The sequence below is a fragment of the Leucoraja erinacea genome, chromosome 15, assembly GCF_028641065.1.
Source record: "Leucoraja erinacea ecotype New England chromosome 15, Leri_hhj_1, whole genome shotgun sequence".
Taxonomy (NCBI): domain Eukaryota; kingdom Metazoa; phylum Chordata; class Chondrichthyes; order Rajiformes; family Rajidae; genus Leucoraja; species Leucoraja erinaceus.
In genome coordinates, this window is record NC_073391.1 from 29,790,392 (window position 1) to 29,812,406 (window position 22,015).

Consider the following 22,015-nt stretch of genomic DNA (forward strand, 5'->3'; position numbering starts at 1 on the left):
AGGAGAACATGTCAACTGCACACAGACGGCACCCGAGGCCAGAATCAAACCCGGGTCTTTGGCGCTGTGAGACAGCGATTCTACCAGCTGCGCCATTGTATTCTAACCATTCAAAATCCTCAACTGAGTCCTAAACAAAATGACCTCTGTGTTATTATCGCACCATGTGAAACAGAACAGAGAAAGGGTCTCTACCCAAAACGTCACCTATTCCCTTTCTCCAGTGATACTGAGCACCTCCAGCCAGTTTGACTGCTATGCTTCAAATATTGCAACAATTATTTGGAAAATACGTCAAAGGCTACAAACATCTCTCGGGTAGAACATAAATGCAAATCATTTTTTTCTTCCTGTTGGCATTTTTCCAGTTACAATGGCTCCACTCTAACACATTCAGTTTATTGCACCATCAAAGCACCAGCAAGGAATCTGTTTATATTCACTATTTCGGCTAAGCTTAAATTAACGATAATGCATCATAATTGACCCCTAAAAAAAAATCCATGATGCCTACTTTTGAGATTAATCAGACAGCACGGAAACAGGCCCTTCGGCCCAACTCATCTATGCTGACCACGATGCCCCATCTAAGCTGCAATTCTAAAGACAAGACTTGATACATCAGTGGATCCACTGATACTTATAGAAATATTCCGGTGGCTTTCGGGTGCAGGGGAGCTTAGCAGGGTATTACTAACAGAGCAGGTCAAACTAGTCATTGCAAATTCAAACATAGCAGCAGATGAGCCTCCTGACAATTCATGCAAAAAAAATTCTAGGTAGCAACCTGAAGAAGTTCTTCAGACTGAAGAAGGGCGTTGACCTGAAATGTCACCCATTCCTTCTCTCCAGAGCTGCTGCCTGTCCCACTGAATTACTCCAGCATTTTGTGTCTATCTTTGATTTAAACCAGCATCTGCAGTTCCTTCCTACATAACCTGAAGTTCACTTAGTATGAAGTCTGCAGCTGTAAGCAAATCACTTTCTGGCATCAATTGCAACCTTCAAAAAAGGGGAGAAAATAAACGTAAACAAGCACAGCCAATTTTAAAGTAAGGTTTATTTCCCATTTTTCTAGTAACAATGGCTCCACTCTAACACATTCAGTTTATTGCACCATAACAGTTGTACAAAATACAACACAGGGCATCCACAACATATAATTTAAACACGCATACAGAAGTCATTTGGGTAATGGCAGATACTCATTTTTACCACAATAATACTTGGCTTCATAAACTTAACACATGTACATTTATACCATAGTTCTCCCAAACCATTTTGCTCCTGATCTAAGGAGGTTTGGAGTCGAGATCAAGTCCAACCTGATAGGGGATGAAGTAAAAGTCCATGGGAGAACGAACCCTGAACCAGTGGCTATTTTATAGCTCATATTTTAAATAGTTCTAACACTGCTTTATATAATAAACCAATAGGGAACAGCAGCGAATCACCTATTTGTCTTCAATCATCTGCTCTTTGGTGCAGCAATTTAAGTAGAAAATGCTTCAATAATTAGACTAAGGTATTCTTCAGTGTTTTCTGGGAGTGCACTGCTGTAGACAATATGACATTTAGGGCTTGATAGCTCTGATAATTCATAAGCTCAGGGGCGACCGCGCCTTTGCGGTTGCAGCCCCTAGGCTGTGGAATAGCATCTGCATTCCCATCAGAACTGCCCCCTCCATCGACTATTTTAAGTCAAGGCTAAAGACTTATCTATACTCCCAAGCCTTTCCTGACGTCCTCTGAGTGAGGGCTACATGTATATATGAATGTAGTCTGTTTTGTTGTGTTATTCTTATAACAAATGTAAAGCACTTTAGCCAACGAGAGTTGTTTTTTAAATGTGCTATATAAATAAATGTGACTTGACTTGATAACGCCAATACCTGATCAAGTATCATTGTGGTCGCTTATTAATTGCCTCCCTTCCGTTACCCAAGAGGATCACTTGGGATAATTAGGGGCACTGATGCCTGCAGTCACATAATGAATTTTCCAAAACACACTGACTTAAAAGATCACACCCCTTGGTGCTTTAAGTCCCAGTTCTCCATTTCACAACACTCGGATAATTCTGAGCATAAAATGGCATCTGAATTTCAATGAATTGCTGGCCAAGTCTGTGACTGGCCTCGTTCAAAAAGGTAGATTGTGCCAACATTTATCTTTAGAACTTTAAAACGCCAATCTGCCCTGTGGGGGGGAGAGAGAGCTTGCTGAGAGTTCGACATTTTCAATGTTGTTTGAAACATCACAGAATTGATTTGGAATTATCACTAGCAGGAGTACATGAATGATATAATACAGGCAACAAAAATCACAACTGCCACATAAATAAACACACTTTAGCTTTGGAAATAGCATAACAATGTAATAGCCAGTTGTAACAGAACTGCACATGGTCTGCTTCAATTGGATAAAGATGTACAGTCCCAATCCCCCAATCTACCTTGCACTTTTTTTATCTGCACTTTCTCTATAATAGTAACAGTAATTTTAAACAGTAATTTCATAAGACTAATAACGGTTTTCTTTCTCTTTTTGCGTCACTTGTGCTCATGTATGCTTTGATTGTACATGTATGTCGTATGATTTGCCTGGACTGGTAACACAAATCAATGTCGACTTGCTCTCCGGCATTAAAAATGGGTCCTGAACGGTAAATACCTCTTCTTTAGACGATGATTACAATCCATCTACTCATTGTTAGTCCTCTCTGCCACAATAGACTGGAGGGCCTCTCAATGGCCTAAGGTGCATTAATCAATGGCCATGGAGATTCAACTTTATTCCTTCACCAATTGTTGCTAATTGTTCCACCTGAAGTGTTAATGGAACCATTAATTATTGTTTCACTAGGGAGGGCATTACTGTTCCTCCATTTATCTGTTTATCCAAGGTACCTTTCTCCAAGGAAACTTTAATTTACATTTCAGCTCCAGCTTACAAATAGGTAGCTTCCTGCCAGGAATATAAACCAAGAATTAATGAGTGAATTTGATTTGCAACTCTTGTGATCCTGCAGCAATTAGGAGTGTGACTGGGGACTTTAATTAGACAGTAATGTTAATCTGTTAATATTTTCAGCTGCTTTTCAATGGTATTTGCAGGATATAAGGTAAACACAAAATGCTGGAGTAACTCAGCGGGTGTGGCAGCATCTCTGGAGAGAAGGAATGGGCGACGTTTTGGGTTGAGGCCCTTCTTCAGACTGATGTCAGGAGAGCGGCCGATACAAAGATAGAATGTAGGCGGAGACAGTAAGACTAGTGGGCGAACTGGGAAGGGGAAGGGGATGGAGAGAAAAACCAAGGGCTATCTAAAGTTAGAGAAGTCGATGTTCATACCGTTGGGGTGTAAACTACCCAAGCGAAATACGAGTTGCTGTTCCTCCAATTTGCGCTGGGCCTCACCCAGGACAGAAAGGTCAGATTGGGAATGAATGGGAGGGAGGAGTTGAAGTGCTGAGCCACCGGGAGATCAAGTAGGTTAAGACGGACTGAGCAGAGGTGTTCAGCGAAATGATTGCCAAGACTGCGCCGATGTAGAGGAGTTGACACCTGGAACAGCGGATACAGTAGATGAGGTTGGAGGAGGTGCAAGTGAACCTCTGCCACACCTGGAAGACTGTTTGGGTCCATGGTTGGAGTCGAGGGGGGAGGTAAAGGGACAGGTGTTGCATCTCTTGCAGTTGCAGGAGAAAGTACCTGGGGAGGGGGTGGTTGGTTCTGTTTCCATAACTTGTATAGCTAAAGCACGTGGATTCTTTTGGCCTGATTGTGCTTACATGGACATATATATATTAAACTCTTCTAACTACAGGTCCACCACCGATTTTCTGGCAACTGATGGTCCGGCACCTCCTTTAATCCAGACAAAATTACGAGAGCACACTTGAAATCCCCGCTGGAAGTCCCCTTCGAAAATGTGGTGCCTGGGCCGGGTGAGGTGGCCAATCATGACCTCATCGGGTCTTCCGCGGCCGGGTCAAATTTGCCCCCTGCAGCCAGGGCTCTGGAACCCCAGCCAACAGATCTGTTCCCATAGCCAACCTCCGAGGCCGAATTTGTGGGCCGGTATCTCGGCCCTTCAGCATCCTAGGCAGACCGTTCTGGTAATGTTTGACTTCTCTCGAAGCCCATGACCACTGTCGGTCCAGCAAAGCGGATATTCCAGCAGGGCTCCGGAAACAAGAGTGCTGGAAAATGGGTGGTGGACCTAGTTGTTTTCTCTTGATCCCCGAGCTTCAGCAGCTTTCTAGGAAACTCATCTCTTTGGGTGACCTTTCCCACTGGGCATGGGGGAAGAGGTAGATGTAATTGACCTGAGAAAGACCCCAATTCCAAACCAAGGTTGACTAATTGTGGGAGCTGTCCCATAGATCCTATACACCACAGAATGTGGTTGTGAAGGAAGGTACTTTGTTACATCTTGTAATGACAACCCTGCCAATTGTTATACATGGAAGTGACTACCATTTTATTGTTGACCTTGCATGGGTTGGCCTGGACCCAGTAGAACAGAAACAGATCAATGTGCATTACTTCAGCAAAGGCTTTGGTCAAAAATGTATTAATTTCACGATTCTTAAAGCTTTTCCATAAAAGCTCATGAAAGTATGTTATTTTACAGAGCTGGAATTTAATGAAAGAAGCAAAACTGGAAACACCTTTACACACAAAGTGCTGGAGGAACTCAGTGGGTGAGGCAGCATCTGTGAGGGTACAGAGAGGCTGGGACTCTTCTTCAGACTAAGCCAAGTAGGGGGAGAAAACTGGGAAAGAGAGGCAATGGCAGGACAAAGCCTGGCATGTGATAGGTGGATACAGGTTCGATTTTACCCCTCCACCTTGCCCTCAACAGGCAGTCTGCCAATCAAACCCCTCTTCAAATTCCTTCTCTCCATAGATGCTGCCTCACCCGCTGAGTTTCTCCAGCATTTTTATATCTACCTTCCGCTTCAAAGCAGTCGCTCTTTATTAACCAGGACTGTTTGTTTTATTTAGTTTAGAGATACAGTGCAAAATCAGTGAGTCCGCGCCGACCAGCGATCCCCCGTACACTAGCACTATCCTGCATACTAGGGACAATTTACAATTTTTTTACCAAAGCCAATTAACCTACAAAACTGTACTTCTTTGGAGTGTGGGTGAAAACCAGAGCACCCACAGAAAACCTACATGGTCATGAGAACATACAAACACTGTACAGATAGCACATGTAGTCATAATCAAACCTGGGTCTCTGGCACTGTAAGGCAGCAAACCTACAACTCCGCCACCATTCCACACAAACAGTTATTGTCTATTTATTGTCTGGAGTGCATCCTTGTCTATTTATCTATCTGATTGTTTTTTCTTATGTATACTGATTTTTGTTGTTGTTTATCATGGATTTTATAAAGTACTGTTTAGATATCTGCTGTGCTGCTATAAGTATGAATTTCATTGTTCCGTTTCGGGACACTTGACAATAAAACACTCGTAACTCTGTGCTCTGATTAAATATGAAACCTGTTTGTCTCGTCACCATAATGCTTCCTGAGTCCACAGCACAAGCTAAACCTGGTTACAATACACCGGATTCCATTTACAACTACTCTGTAAACTAAACTTCTAATTCCTTCTACTAATCTTACAACTTCCACACCCACGGACATTAACATGCAATACTGAGACACCAGTAAACCCACTATCAGCAAGTCACTTACTTTCATTATACAGAGAAACTTAAAAAGAAAAAAAATCACAAAATATTTATATTTTATACTTTTGATTCTCAAAAGTAGAATATATTAAGATGCTTTAAAGTATCTTAAATACATTTGGCTTCAACATGGAATCTTAGCAGGAGCTAGGCTTGTGCATTTCACATGTTTTTTGTGTCTTGTGTGGGGCCATTCAGTGCTTTTGAGTATTTGCCATTTCAGCATCCCTGGAGATAAGTGGTCTTCAAGAGGAACAGACAGCTGCCTCGATGTGACCATGAGGCATAACCATGTAACTGAGAAACAATCGTATAAAGTACACTCAAAATTGTATAAATTTGTATAACAGACGTATCTTTAGAAAGGGGATTTCTTTAGTCAAAGGGCGATGAATCTGGGAAATCCATTGCCACAGACGGCTGTGGATGCCAAGTCAATTGATATTTTTAAGGCAGAGATTGACAAATTCTTGATTACTAAGGGTGTCAAAAGTTATGAGAAGGCAAGGGAATGGGATTGAGATAGATCAGCCATCATTGAATGGCAAGGGTAGACTAGATGGGCTGAATGGCCTAATTCTGCTCCTAGAATTTATGAAGAAAGGAAGTCAAAGATTATGTTAAATTGAAAAATTGGGTATACAAAGTGGAAAGGGATCGTGGTAAGTTAGAGGACAGGAAGCTTAGGCACTAAAGATTTAAAAAGCTCATAGGAAGGAAAAAAATTAATTCTGAGAAAATGTACATGTAATATTAAAGAAGAGTGCTAATGGATGTATCAATGGAAGAAGGCAGCAACAGTAAGGTTGGGAACTCTAGAGAATGAGGCTGGTGAACTAATAACAGGAAACAAGATGGACGATTTGTTATTTCAATTTTTTTTTATCAGTCTTCACTGTGGAGGACACTGCAAAGACCGTGAAGATAACAGATGGTTGAATTTAAGATAGCATGGGGGAAAATACCAATCACAAATGGGATTGGTGTAGATGGACAAAAGCGATAGCGGGGACATGGTGGGGGTTACTGACAGATGGTGGGACAAAAAATTGCCCACAAATCATTATGGATGATTAGAACTAAAAAAATATAGCAAGAGAGTGCTTGTTCAAAGTTAACATTTGTGGGATTTGCTGTGGGTTTTTTTTGGAAGAAATGAATGTGGGAAGTTTTAACTTTAAGTTCAGGCATGCGTTGGACTGGATGAGTTACAGATTCCCTGAGTGGATGGAGAAGTTAGCAGTTGTGTGTTCATCATGATCACTTCTGCAGTTTGGTATCAATTATTTATACCCAATCCCAGTAATACAAAAAAACTTGCCAATCCCAAGTTTCCAGTCAGTGATTGGCTCCTGGAAAACCTTCTAATCTTTAATTTCCACTGTGCATGATGTTTAAACATCTGTCAAGTTCTGCTCAATTATAAATGTTACAATGTCCAATGATACAAGTGAGTCTTCTTTACCCCTTTGTCGCAACCAGCATCCTTACCTTCAGCAAGGATACTTCACCCTCCCAGGGTGACTTTCAAGAAACTATGAGGGGCAGATTGGACGGTGATCAATTCACACAATTGAAGGGACAGTTACTGTTGCTGCTGAAGTGAATGGTTGACGGTCTTGGGCAGGCTGCTGATGTGACAACAATCTACAAGCCCTTGTTGAAGTATACAACATTAATAGCTGAATTCTTTGCCTGAATCTGAGCCTGAAGTTCTGGTTCAAGTCTGGAAACCTTCATGGTGCTGTGGAAATAGAAAATAAAAAAGGTAAAACTGGTTAATAGCAATGAGGATTTCTTTCCCTCCGTGTTTCTACAGATACATCCCATGACAAGCAACTAGTTCATCTTAGCTTTAGCAAACTGCTCTGGATTCAGCCTTGTACGGCCACCTTTAAGCAACAGTGCCAAATGACCATGATGTCAGACTAACTGACCCTCTCAACGAGGGAGAGGGAGAGGGAGAGGGAGAGGGAGATATTCAATAGTTATGAATGTTTCTGACGCCACAAATATTAAAACATTCTTGAACTATTCAAAACGTATGATGCGGTTTTAAAAAAAATGTTAAATGGTTCAAAAATTTCAAATAGTAATTAAAATGCTGGAGAATTCTTTAGAAAACTGGAAGTGATAAGTAGAGAAGACTCATCACGGAGCAGATGGTGGAATCTAATAAGGAAGGAAGGTGGTGAGTGAAATATAGAACTGACCTCTCCACTCATCGCCACCAGCCATGGTCACCATCTCCATCCTCCTCTCTCCCACCTGAAACATGTATCAACCAACTCCCCCCTCCCCACTCAGCTGGATCAGTCTGAAGAAGGGTCTTGACCCGAAAGGTCACCCATTCCTTCTCTCCAGAGATGCTGCCTATCCCGCTGAGTTACTCCAGCTTTTTGTGTCTATCTTGCATCTATCACATGCCAGCTCGTGCCCCGTCCCTTCCTATCACAGCTTTCCAACAGTTATACTCCCTCCTCTCCATCAGTCTGGAGTACAGGGGGCATTTCTGGTTTCTGGCCAGAAACGTCGTCTATCCACAGATGTAGCCCGACTAGGCGAGTTCCTCCAGCAGTTTGCGTGTTTACTCAAGGTCCCAGCAGCTGCAGCCACTTGGGTCTAGATTTGGACGTTACTCCCATTAATACCACTTCACACTTTCATTTTCCTTTTTTTTTTAAAAAAAGGTCTTATATAATAGTTTAATAAATATTCTTATGAATCCACTAACTTTTAAAGCAAATTTGAGAAATGGGGCTCCTGTGCGCCAAATACCAATTTCCGATCAATGGGATAGCTATTTGGAATTTCAATGCGTCGATCCTTGCAGGATTTAGCCACATAACTAGGCAGCTGAGGTACCGGGCTATTGCAGCACCACCAGGTGGCGATGTACTCACTGCAGGAACATCTACTAATCAAGTACAACATTAAAACACTGATTTTGCAATAAACTGGATCTGACATCATATCGTTAACCTGAAACATTCCACTGACTGACATCTCCCGACTTACACTGTTGGTGGACAGTATTTACAGCATCTCCATGTCACACCACCAACCTCTTCAGCATTTTGCTTTCTGATTTTTAGTTTTAGTTTTAGTTACGAGCTGCAGGATAGAAACAGGCCCTGCAGCCCACTGGGTCCACGTTCATCCGTTCAAACTAGTTCTCTGTTATCCCACTTTACCATTCACTCCCCACACACTAGGAGCAATTTTACACAGCGACCAATTAACCAACCAGCGCACAGGTCTTTCGGATGTGGGAGGAAACCGGAGCACCTGGAGGAAACCCACACAGTCACAGGGAGAACGTGTAAACTCCACAGACAGAACCAGAGGGCTGGATTGAAACGGGGTCTCAGCTCTACCAGCTGTGCCACTGTGCTGCCCTAGTTTTCTGCTGACTGTGACATGACATTGAGGATGGAACATAGAACATACCGCAGTACAGCACAGGAACAGGCCCTTCGGCCCACAACATGGTTGCTGAATATGTTGCCATGACCAATTCTTATCTGCCTACACATAATCAATATCCCTGCATTTCTATGTGCCTATCCAAAAGTCTCTTCAAGGGTTGACAGGTCGCGGGGGTGACGCCTGTATGGTCGTGAGTAGTCGCCCAAAGAGTCGTACCTTTTTCTGGTCGCCGCTGGATTTTCAACATTCTCAAGATTTTCGGCGACCTGCTACGACTATGGTGGGTACCGGCAAGTCGCCGAAAAAAATCACATGTGGGAAAGGCCCTTAATGCCACTGTTGTAAAAGTCTCAACCACCAACCCCAGCCAGTGTGTTTCAGGCACTTATCAACCTTGGTGTAAAATTTGCCCCACACCTCTCCTATAAACTATAAGAGGGAGACTTGACTAAAACAAATGAACATTGGGGTGTTATCTGTGCCCACAGACCAGTGCCCATGAGTCCACAGACCAGCACAAAAGTCAATGCCTGTAACACCGCAATTAGCATTGCTTTTAACATTAGTATTCATATTACTTTAAAGTTAATGATTATTTGCAAGAGGAAACAGAACAGTCATGAGGAACATAGTCATGAAAGTTAACATACCTTTTCTGGGGAAACAGTGCACAGCATAGAGGAGTGGCAAAGACCAAGCTGAAAGAACGGGAGAAAGAAACACTGGTAAACAACGTTATTCTGAATCAGCATGTTAACTTACTCAAAACAACAGTGCTGGAAATGCTCGGCTAGTCAGGCACCATTTCTCATAGATAGACGCAAAGTGCTGGAGTACTGGAGTGCTGCAGGTTGGGCAACATCTCTGGAGAACATAAAAAGGCCTTTTTCTTATCCCCCTCAGAGATGCTGCCTAACTGTGCTGGTCCCAATTGCCTCCATTTGGCCCGTATGCCAAGGGGAAGGTTGGCGTCTGTTCACCCATGAGAGATAATGGTACAGCGTTGACAATGTCCTTCTTGGAGAGGGGAATGTTTCAGCTATGGTTGCATATCCTGCTGTGGCTGTCTAGGTCTATCCTTGACTGTTACAAAACCTTTCTTAGCAATGTACCTGTCTAAATGTCTTTTAACCATCACCATTGTGCTCTCCTCTACAGCTTCCTCTGGCAGCTAATTCCATATACCCATCACCCTCTCTCTGCATGAAGAAATTAACTCAGATCATTTAAATTTATCTGCTCTCACAATAAGCCTATGTCTACTTCTGGACTCCTCTACTTTGGAAAAAGACTGTGACAGTTTATTAACCTTATCATGTTTATGTTACATGTTGTGTCCTGTTTATGCATTTTATTATTTTGTTAACCCATCTTTATGCTTTGTATGGAACTGATTTTTAAATTATGTAAAGCACTTTGGGGTCAATGAAAATTGACTATAAATGTGCTATATAAATAAACTTATTATTATTATTATTATTATCTATGCTTCTCATCATTTTGTTCTTTTTCTACAAAATCATCCCCTCAGCCTTCTATGGGGTAAAAAATCCCAGCCTACCCAGTTGTGCCTTATAATTCAAATCTTCCAGTTCTGGTAAGATTCCTGTAAATCTTGTTTGCATTATTTCCAGTGTAATGACTTCCTATAGCAGGGTGACCAGAACTATCCAGCGTACTCCAAACGTGGTCTAACCAATATCTTGCACAGCTGCAGCATGAGGTCCCACGTCCTGTACTCAACATGTTTACTGATGAAGTCACGTCTGTCAAATACCATCTTCACCGTCCTGTCTCCCTGTGTCCCCTCTTTCTGGGAACACTGCGCCTGTACCTCTAGGTTGCTCTGCTCTACAACGCTGTCCAGGGCTTTACCAATTACGATGTAAGCCCTAACTAGAGGAAGGTTTTATTAAAGATACCCACTCTGTAGAGGTATTAGGACAGATGTTCGAATAGTCAGGCTTTAATGGAATATTGGGACACCGCTACCAGCCTTGGAGGGCATCTACCACACACGGTGCCTCAGGAAGGTCGTCAGCCATAAAGACTCCTCACACCCTTGTAATGGACTACTTCCCTTCAGCAGACGTTACAAGGCCTTCTACGCCCGCACCACCAGACTTAGGAACAGCTTCATGTCTGTTTTTGACTGTTTTACTGTTTTAATGTTCTTTTTACAAACCATGTTCTCGGGGTATCTAAATCTAAATTTTATTAGTTATTTAAGTTATGACATCGGATGGAAGCTGCATACCAAATCTCGTTGCGCTTATGTGCAATGACAATAAAATATATTATTATTATTATTATATTTGAACAAACGGAGAAATAGCAAAGTTAAGGGGTGCATTTCAGGAGATTGGGGCCAAAGCAGCTACTAATGGGCACTAATGGTGGAGATGAAAATCACGGCTACACAAAATATCAGAACTAGAGAGAGCCCGAGATGAGGGTATTTTTATGTGAGATATGAAATGTTTTACATTCTTAATGGTTGTGTGACATACAACTGGGAGTTTGTGTTGATTGCAAGCCCGTGTACAGCAATAGAATTGCGTGTGTTCTGGACCTTCACACTAGGCAAGAATACGCAGGGAACATCAAAGAAGCTCATAATATTTAAATATAGATCATTATCAGCATTACCTCAATAACCTGGCAATCCAACTCCATCTGTCTGTATATTAAATGTAAATTGCTTGCAACAGAGATTAAGTGAACAGTTAATGTTATGACTTTGAGACACTGTTACTTTTTATGATTGCTATTGGCTAGATGCAATCACTATTTATTCCTGGAAGAGGATATATCCAAGAAACACTCAAGTTCTTTGTCCTCTCTGGACTATGTAAAAAAATGCAAATTCATTGCTGTGTTCAGAGAGCTTAATTCAGTTTAGAGATTTACTTTACTTTGGAGAAGCAGCACAGAAACAGGCCATTCCACCCATCAAGTACATGCCAACCATCAGTTGCACTATACACTAATACTATCCTACACACTAGGGTCAATTTTAAACTCATCAAAGAAAACTAACCAACAAACATGCATGTCTTTGAATTGTGGGAGGAAACAGGAGCACCTAAAGAAAACCAACGCTGTCACAGGGAGAACGTGCAAACTCGATAGATTGAATTGAACTTGGGTCTCTGGTGCTGTAAGACAGCAACTCTACTGTTGTGCCACAGTGCTGCCCTCAGATACAGCATGGAAACATGCCCTTTGGCTCATACAGTCCATGTTGATTTAACTCTATTGTTAATTGCTAAATTAACTAAAAATGATACCATTAAAAGACTTCTGGCTATTTGGGATAAGAATTTGATGTTGCATCCTTATGCACGCATGAATCCTTATGGTCAACAATGTATATTTCCTGTCTATTAACCATAACCATAAGGACGACAGATAGCACAATGGGCTAAGAGTTCGGCTGGCGACCGGAGGGTAGCCGGTTCAAATCCCGCTTGGAGTGCATACTGTCGTTGTGTCCTTGGGCAAGACACTTCACCCACCTTTGCCTGTAATGGAATGTTACGGCGGCAGGCGCGGGCACACCGCGACGCCCTGTGTCTCCCTTTCAAGGGAGATGCTAAAAATGCATTTCGTTGTCTCTGTACTGTACACTGACAATGACAATAAATTGAATCATTTCATTTCATTTCATATTATATCAAATCAAAATGCAGGTTATTATTGATAATAAATCTAACAGTAATAAGGGGAGACAATGGATGTCAGAAAGATACTAACAAGTGTAAAAGAGTAATGAACGATGGAAGTGATGGGGCAACTCAGTGGTGCAGTGGTAGAGTTGCTGCCTTCCAGCTCTGGAGGCATGCGTTCAATCCTGACTACAGATGCTGTCCGTACGGAGTTTCTGCAATCTCCCTGTGACCACGTGGGTTTTCTCCGGGCGCTCCAGTTTCCTCCTACATTCTAAAGACGTACAGGTTTGTAGATGAATTTGCTTCGGTAAAATTGTAAATTGTCCCTGGTATGTAGGATAGTGTTAGTGTACAGGCTGATCGCAGGTCAGCACGGACTCAGCGGGCCAAAGGGCCTGTTTCGGCGCTGTATCTCTAAAGTCTAAAGGAAGCAGAATGCTTGAATGTTTTGAAAGCGGACATGGAACATTGATGTGCCCTTCAATGGACTGTAAAAGCCCCTTCCTTTGCTCTGAGCTGCAGCAGAGATTTTTCTCTCCTCCTTGTGCACATTCAGTACTTGCCTTCATCATTTCCTTTGGGGAGAAACAGCTAGTTTAATGCAGCAACACATCATTTGCTCATGATTTATCAGCTTCGTTAGTGTTTAATGTACCACTAATGTCCCTTCTTGCGTGTTAATGTGCGACACATGCAGCTCCCCCCAGTGTTTAATATGCTACTAATGGCGACAATGTTATATAAATATAATACAAACACTCTCTGCCTTCTCAAACAAATCTATTAAAATTGGTGACTGATATACTAAGCACACGACCAATCACTCCTGTAATCCTGCAAATATAATTTCAGACTTTCTGGCTTTTGTCCAACTATCTGCCAGTCAAATCCCCCTCACCTGTATCCACCTATCACTCACCAGGAGAAAGACGCAAAATGCTGGAGTAACTCAGCGGGTCAGGCTGAACATCTGGAGAAAAGGAATAGGTGACGTTTCAGGTCAGAACCCTTCTTCAGATTTTCCCTACTTTGAAGAAGTATCATTCGCCAGGCTTTGTCCCGCCCCACCTTTCTTCCAGTTAGCACGGTGCATCTGCATCAGCCGCGAGCTAGAGCTATTCTAGGTTAGATGCACCGCCATGCTCTTTAACCATTCAACCACATAGGTTTGTCACAAAGAGTTGGTGCAACTCAGCGGAGGAGAGAAAGAATGGGTGACGTTTCTAGTCGAGACCCTCTTCAGCTCTGAAGAAGGGTTTCAACCCGAAACGTCACCCATTCCTTCTCTCAAGAGATGCTGCCTGTCCCGCTGAGTTACTCCACATTTTTGTTTCTACCTTTGGTTTAAACCAGCATCTGCAGATCCTTCCTACACTTATAAGTTTGTGCATGTAATAATAAGGATATGGATCATGTGTAGGCAGATTAGATTAGATTAGGTGATGTTTGGGGTCGGAATACTTCTTCAGACTGCAGAAATGTGCCAGCATGTCTGAAGAATAGTTGAATGTAGATCAGTCAGTACTAGTTGACCTGATCCCTGTCATGTTTTACTGCATACCTCTGTATACTCAAACAGCTATCTGCTTGAGTATCTCATATTATCTTGCCTGCTTGTCCAGCCTCTAGTTAGATTCGTCATTGAGCTTGAGTTTACAAAAGCTTTGTATTTGAGCTCTGTGTGCTTTTTTAAATAAACAACTTATGTTCATGTATGGATTCTGAGTTATTGCACATTCTTATATGATGTAGGCAGTGGGCTACAAACTCATGCCTCCAATTGCAGACCTTCAAGAGTAGCTCGTTAAAAACAGAGATCCCATTGGCACAGGTGCTCGCTGTAATGTTATGTCTCAGATGGATTTTTCAAAGCTTCGGAATGCTAAGTAGATAAAAGCAAGCAGCGTCACATTACTCGCTTATGGCGGAAGCAAACTAATTCCCATAGGAGTTGCCAACCAGCAACAGTCATACAAACTACCGTTTTATATTGTAACGGGCAAAGTGGTACCCCTTCTGGTGGAGATGCTTGTATTGGCTGGTTTCATCAGCTGTTCATCAACTAATGTCAACCCCTGAATCTACACAACGCATCTTGGTGGATTACAAAGACCGTTTCAATTATGAACTTGGCGAGCTGCCGCTCATGTATTCAATGATTTCAGGCCCGGAAGTTAAGCCTGTTGTTCGCCCTGATAATCACGTTCCGGTTGCCATGCGAGACTGAGTTAAACCAAAAAGAGGGTTCCTAACCCGAAACATCGCCCATTCTTGTTCTCCAGAGATGCTGCCTGACTCGCTGAGTTACTCCAGCAGTTTGTATCGATCTTCAGTATAAACCAGCATCTGCAGTTCCTCCCTACATCCTGAGATAAGTTTACCCTGACATTATGTTCAGCACGGACACTTTGGCCTGTGCTGTACTGTTCTATGCTCTATCAGGACAACAATAGAAATGTGACTCACCAAAGGCCGACCAACCCAACCTGAATTGGGGCATTGAACACTGGAAAACGCTGCCATAAAAAGAAATTATTAAAAGTTAAAACACTGCAATTGTCAATTAAATTCAAATAGAATGCTCCCTCAACCTGGGTTTGTTATTATAGAACTAAAGCAGAAAGTAAGACAAAAATCTAACAATGAAAGGAACACAAATACATAACCGTAAGTACGAGTAAGGAGTCAAAGTAGACATTCAAGATGGTAAAAGAATATCTGATGTTCGGGAAAATTACTCGCTGTTAATTCACATTCAAAAAGTGTTTTGCAACAGATGTTGAAGGGAAAATAACATTCTTCTCCCACTGAGTACAGGAACGTGCAAATTCTGTGCAGATAGTAGCTGTAGTAGATCGAACCCACGACTCTGGCGCTGCAGGGCAGCAACACTGCCACTGTGCCACTGCATTTGGCATTTACATAATCACACACACACACACAACACATATTACCTTTAAAAACGCTCTCTTTTCCAAAGCATTCATGATAATTGGGGGTATTGCTGGAGAAAAGGAAAAAAAACAATATTGATGACTCAGAAGCTATTTAAAAGTAATTTTAACCAAATATTATACATAAATATTAAGTACTATTGATTTTTTTCATTGATTTCAATTGAATTAAGTGAATCAAGTGATTTGCAATTTATAATCAAGCCCATTAATCCAAATGCTTGCATGCTGATCTGGTTAGCAGGGACTTCAAAGAAAAAACATTCATTTTCTATGAATAAAACAATCACAACAATGCAGGTAGACAGCTATAAAATGTGGGAATTGGGAATCTTGTAACCAAGATTGAGTTCTATTAGGAGACTTATACTTATACTTATACTTTACCACTGTAAGTTACCTCCATGCTGCAATCTATTCATTCCCCAAAACAAATTTGCTCATGCTTCACGAAAATGGCCAATAAACATGTATTGCTTGATCATATTACCACCAGCTAGTTATTGTCCTCAGCCATCATCATATTGAATGGTGGTGCAGGCTCGAAGGGCCGAATGGCCTACTCCTGCACCTATTTTCTATGTTTCTATGAACCATCCTAACAATAACTAGACAGCAGCCCTGAGCTAATATCTACGTCATTGAAGACCCTCCGACTATCTCTAAACAGATTTAACCTTGTGCTAAATGTTATTCCCTTTATTTTGTATGTGTGCACTGTGGACAGCTTGGTTGTAATCATGTAGTATTTCCACTGACTGGGTAGCTTGCAACAAAAAAGCTTTTCACTGAACCTCGTACACTTGACGATAAACTAAACTAAACAAAACATGAGAGTAGGAAAGCATTTCCAGGTCTTCAGTCTGAAAAAGGGTCACGACCCGAAAAGTCACCCATTCCTTTTCTCCTGAAATGCTGCCTGACCCTAAGCTGCCTGAGTTACTCCAGCATTTTGTGTCTATCTTCAATGCATTTCTAGGACTTTGTGTCCTCCTCCTAGTCCTCACAATAAATGTCAGCTAAAGCCAAAAAGAATGGAATTTGCGATTGTTAACCTGATCCAAAATGAAAGAATAGGGTTCATGGAAGAACACAAGATTGGAAGGGCACATAATGATCTAAGTTCTTGGCCTTTATTTTAAGGATGAATGCAAGCACTGACAGATGCAAAAACCATGTAGCTGGCTTTGGCTTATTCCATTTCTAAAGAGGTCTGCATGCCAAACCAGTTAGGATCGCCAGCATTTTCTAGCATGCAAGGCTCTAGACTAGTGGTGGTCCAACTTTCACTGCAAAGACTGAACCGAATACTGGCTTAGAGTGACTCTTTCAACTCCAATTGAATCCAACTACAGTGTGTGACATACAAGTTAAAATACGTTTTCTAGTCTGGAAGAAAACACCTTGGGACTTCAAGGCAAGCATAGTGGCACAGCGGGAGAGTTGCTGCCTTTCAACGCCAGAGACCCAGGTTCGATCCTGACTATGGGTGCTGTCTGTGCGGAGTTTGTACGTTCTCCCTGTGACCACATGGGTTTTCTTCTGGAGCTCCGGATTCCTCCCACATTCCAAAGGCGTGCAGGTTAATTGGCTTCAGTAAATTGTCCCTAGGGTGTGGGATAGAACTAGTGTATTGGTAACCGTTGGTTGATGCGGACACAGTGGGCTGAAGGGCCTGTTACCTCGCTCTATCTCTAAAATAAAATAAAATAAACAAAGCCCCTCTGTCCCCAATTTCCATCCCACTCCCCCCACCTCCTTCCTCAAGTGCCTAAACCTGACCAACGAACAAGTCCCTACGATTGACTATGCAACTGAAAGAATGCCCCTCAGAACAAAGTCTGGACTTACCCATGGCAGGTATGGCCATACCAATCCGAGATACCACAACCTGGACAATGGCTTGTTGTGCTGCCTTAGCCGACTCCCCTAGTCGATTCCCATTGGCATCTGTGACCGGTATTCCATATTTAAGTTCTCTGCAAAAGGATATGGTTTTACTCAGGGAATATGGTTTTACTCAGGGAATATGGCATAAGGTTGATATGTGACATTGAAAGAGTAGACAATTGTGAAGCATTTGCATCAGCATTTAGTGAACTGACTCAGCAAGTTTTAGAGCATCTCACCGGAAACAAGATGTATTTGATAGTTGCAAAATTGAGGCTTTAGGTGCTATTGGAAAATGCATCCACCCAGGCATGGTCTCCAACAGATTGACAGTCAATGCTTTTTCTCCCCCAGAATGGAACTGTCAAAGACTAGAGAGCATAGCTTTAAGGTGAGAGGAGCAAAGTTTAAAGGAGATGTGCGGGATTAAGTTTTTTTTTTAAGCACAGAGGGTGGTGTGTGCCTGAAACAAGCTGCCAGGGGGTGATGCTGGAGGCCGATATAATAGTAGTGTTGAAGAGACTTCTTGATGGGTATGTGGATATGCAGGAAATGGAGGGATATAGATCATGTGCAGGCAGATAAGATTAGTTTATCTTGGCATCATTTTCAGTATGGGAATTGTGGGCAGAAGGGCCTGATTCGACTTTATTTGAGGGATATGGTTCATGTGCAGGCAAATGAGAATAGTTTAACTTTGCATCATGTTCGGTACAGACATTGTGGGCAGAAGGGCCTGATTCTGTGCTATACTGATCAATGTTCTAAAGACATGCGTTCATCCAATGTATTTTGGAACTTCAGGATTCCCAAGAATTATATGGCCAAGGGTATGCGTTTAAAGTATAACCAGGGCAGTAAGATAGGAAAAGAAACAGCTGAGTAAAAAAAACACCCACACATCATCCACTTCAGATGTGAATTGGAACGTCAGTCAACTGAGCACCTCTGCTCCAAGTTTCTTTTAATTGAGTGTGTTGCTTTTACTCAATTATTGTTGATTAGAACAACATCTAGGTTAATTCAGTTCCCTGGCATGGATAGAACACTTCAGGAAACTAGTCTAAGCGATTTGTGATCAGCAGGCAAGTGGCAACCAAATGCATCACACGATCTTCAAAACTGAGGAAGAACTTTCAATTCAAAAATCAAAAACATGCAAAAGCATTAAGAACGGGTGAAACAGCTATCTACTAAATAGTGTGGAAGAATAAATTGAAATTGTAAACGGGGTAAATTAGGTCAAAAGGTAACAGGACATCTGTTTAGCTGCCTTGGGTGAAAGAAAACCTCCGGGAACGCGGATGTGTTTGTTGGAGGTGCGTGACTCCTCAGATACCCGAGGAGTATCTTCAGCCACAGACTGGTTCCACCAAGATGCAGGACAGAACCAAAGATCCTATAGCAAGCAAGATAGACCACTCCTTCTAAATGCAATGGGCTGACGTGTAGTACGCAATGGAGCGGAACGTGGGCCTTTTTTTCATCCATTTCAGTAACCCGACCCGACCCGACTCGCAATGTAATCAGCGATGCGGGGGAACAGTTTGTGTTAATAAATTATAATTCTGAAAATGAGGAGAAAATTTTACCCAAATAACTTTTAATTTTACGAGGATGTGTCCTTAACCGGCTTCCGTCTCCGCACCAGTATCCTACGGGATTTTTGGTGCGGAGACGGAAGCAGATTACGGAACGGGATCTTTGGTGCGGAGACGGAAGCCGGTTACGGAAATGGGGCCGAAAATTACCCATGAATCTGCCCATGACCGTACGACGTATTTTTTGTCGAGTGATCTATCTTGCTTGCTATAGGATCTTTGGACAGAACTCCACAGGAGATCCTTCTTCCCTGTGGCTATCAAATTTTACATCTCCTCCCCCTTCTGTCGTGGGGTAGACTGAGACTGACACACCTCCCCCCTCCCCAATCTTTGCACATCTGCCAAGCCTTTCTACTTGTCACTTTAATTCCATGTTTCATGTATTTTGTGATTTTATGACTGTTGGCAGATCAATTTTCCACCTGGGATAAATAAAGTTCTTTCATATCGTATCGTATTTACAGCTGTTGTTCGAGCATTCTGAGGAAAATCTGGTAAGGTTAATAGTGTACACAAACTACAAAGAGAAAAGACTGTATGAAAGATCACATGAATCTTTATTCATTTAACAGCCTGTTTAACTGTTCCCAACAGTCGTTGTATTTTGTGGTGCGTTGTAAAGTTTTTTAGAAACAAAACCAAAGCTACATTATTCTGCCTGGTTTGCCACAATATCAGTCAAATTTCTTTAAAATAACAACAGGTGGCAAGGCACAAACAGCTGTTCTACCGGGTTTCACGGAAGGAGGGTGGAAACGCGTCAAGATTCCACCTCTTAAATATGGATCCGAACACAAGCCCAAATGCTTTAGAAATTGATCAAATCTTTTGTGTAACGTTTTGCACTACAACCATAGAACCTCAATATTAAAGGACGTTCCTTTAGAAAGGAGATGAGGAAACATTTCTTTCATCCAAAGGTGGCGAATCTGTGGAATTCATTGCCATAGAAGGCTGTGAAGGCCAAGTCAATGGATATTTTTAAGGCAAAGATTGATACATTCTTGATTAGTATGGGTGTCAGGGGTTATGGGGAGGAGGCAGGAGAATGGGGTTAAGAGGGAAAGATAGATCAGCCATGATTCGTGGCGGGGTAGACTTGATGTGCCGAATAAAGCTCAACAGTTTAAGAATAAGCCATTTAGGACTGAGATGAGGAAAACCTTTTCATCCAGAGAGTTGTGAATCTGTGGAGTTCTTGCCACAGAAGGCAATGGAGGCCAATTCACTGGATATATTTAAGAGAGAGTTAGATTTAGCTCTTAAGGCTAATGGAATCAAGGAATATGGGGAGAAAGCAGGAACGGGCTACTGATTCTGGATGATCAGCCATGATCATATTCACTGGCGCGAAGGGCCGAATGGCCTACTACTGCACCTATTTTCTGTGTTTCTATGAATGGACTAATTCTGCTACCACTCGTGACCTTATGACATGACCAAAGGTTAAACAATTTGATTTTATCTATGCTGTGCACATTTTGGTATCAATCTTGCTGCACAGAAAGCTGTGTGATCATATTTTTCGCCAGCTCACTCACCTGTGCTGCGAGTGCACCAAGTTTCGTTCCGATCGGTGGTATATTGTAAAAGTTAACGAGGTTTAAAAATCTTAAAAAACACGCGTGCGCAGATCGATCTGATCTCCTGCCAGTCAGCGCCTCATGGATTAGTCTCTTCTCCTGTCACTCCCCGGGTCACTCCGCCCCTTCCTGCGCCACGCATCTTTACTGGAGCTGAGGGACGCTGGAGGTGGCCGGCGGAGGTCTCTATACGGACACAATTTTCGGATGTCGCCAAACGGAAAGCGAAGAGTCTGATCCCGGCAGAGGAGAGCGTCCATCTGAGTCCCAAATGCACCACCATTGCAACGCCCCGCAGCTCCAGCCCCTTCCCCTCTGGTTCCACTCGCTGACTCCTGCCCCCCTCCCCCATGATACCCCGTGGCTCTTCCCCCGTCTTTTCTCCAAGCTCTCCACCCATTTCCCCCATCCCGCCGTAGCTGCTGGTGCTTCCTGGCCGAGCTGAGGTTCATAAGTTCTAGGAGCAGAATTAGGTCATTTTAGCCCATCAAGTCTACTCCATCATTCAATCATGACTGGTGTATCTTTCCCTTTCAACACCATTCTCCTGCCTTCTCCCCATAACGCCCAACACCCTTACTAGTCCCACATTCTCTCCCCCCCCCCCCCCCACCTATTTTCCTTTCAGAAGGACTTTGGCATTTCCCATCATTTTGCATTGTTGCATCAGATTATCCACATTTTCTGCCCACCCCTCTCCCCGAACAATCCTTCAATCCTTTATCCCTGGGACTGTGTCACAGCACTTACCTCTGTCTCATGAAAGGGATATTGATGCAGTTGGCAGCAGCGACTGCAGCAAAGGGCACGAAACGAGAAACCAAGGCAGGCAAATGCTTCAGGAAAGAAAGATAAAATTGTACATGGTTAGCTTACAAATTGAATTACTTACAAAATTAATTAACTCACAAAATTGAATTGGTTTCTCACAAAATTAATCTTTCTACTGAACAGTCACCGACTCATACCAATATGGATATTTCTACACATGCTTCTAAATCTGTTGAGTACCTCCTGTATTTTCTGATTTCTCAACCTATTCCATAGTTTGCTTTTGTACAAACCAGATTCAATCCCATATTCTACATGGCCTTACAAGAGGTAACACAGCTCACAGTTTTGTTAGCCTGTGATCTTCTCTTCATTTCTTCAACTGTTTTAAACATACACCA

General features: G+C 42.4%; 1 protein-coding gene across 2 annotated transcripts in view; it reads right to left on the reverse strand.

The window, feature by feature from the left end:
- Positions 1-976: 976 nt before the first annotated feature.
- The window catches only part of sfxn3 (sideroflexin 3), a 60,094-nt gene continuing 39,055 nt past the window's right edge, over positions 977-22,015 (reverse strand). Inside the window, exons 6-11 of one of the 2 annotated variants that reach the window (XM_055646989.1) lie at positions 21,594-21,679; positions 17,618-17,745; positions 15,767-15,816; positions 15,279-15,328; positions 9,792-9,839; positions 977-7,456 (exon numbers count right to left, since the gene is read on the reverse strand). In XM_055646989.1, the coding sequence (XP_055502964.1) occupies positions 7,360-7,456; positions 9,792-9,839; positions 15,279-15,328; positions 15,767-15,816; positions 17,618-17,745; positions 21,594-21,679 (459 nt within the window). In that variant the 3' untranslated portion in view covers positions 977-7,359. The remainder of the gene's footprint in view (positions 7,457-9,791; positions 9,840-15,278; positions 15,329-15,766; positions 15,817-17,617; positions 17,746-21,593; positions 21,680-22,015) is intronic. The other variant, XM_055646988.1, reaches the window with a different exon arrangement.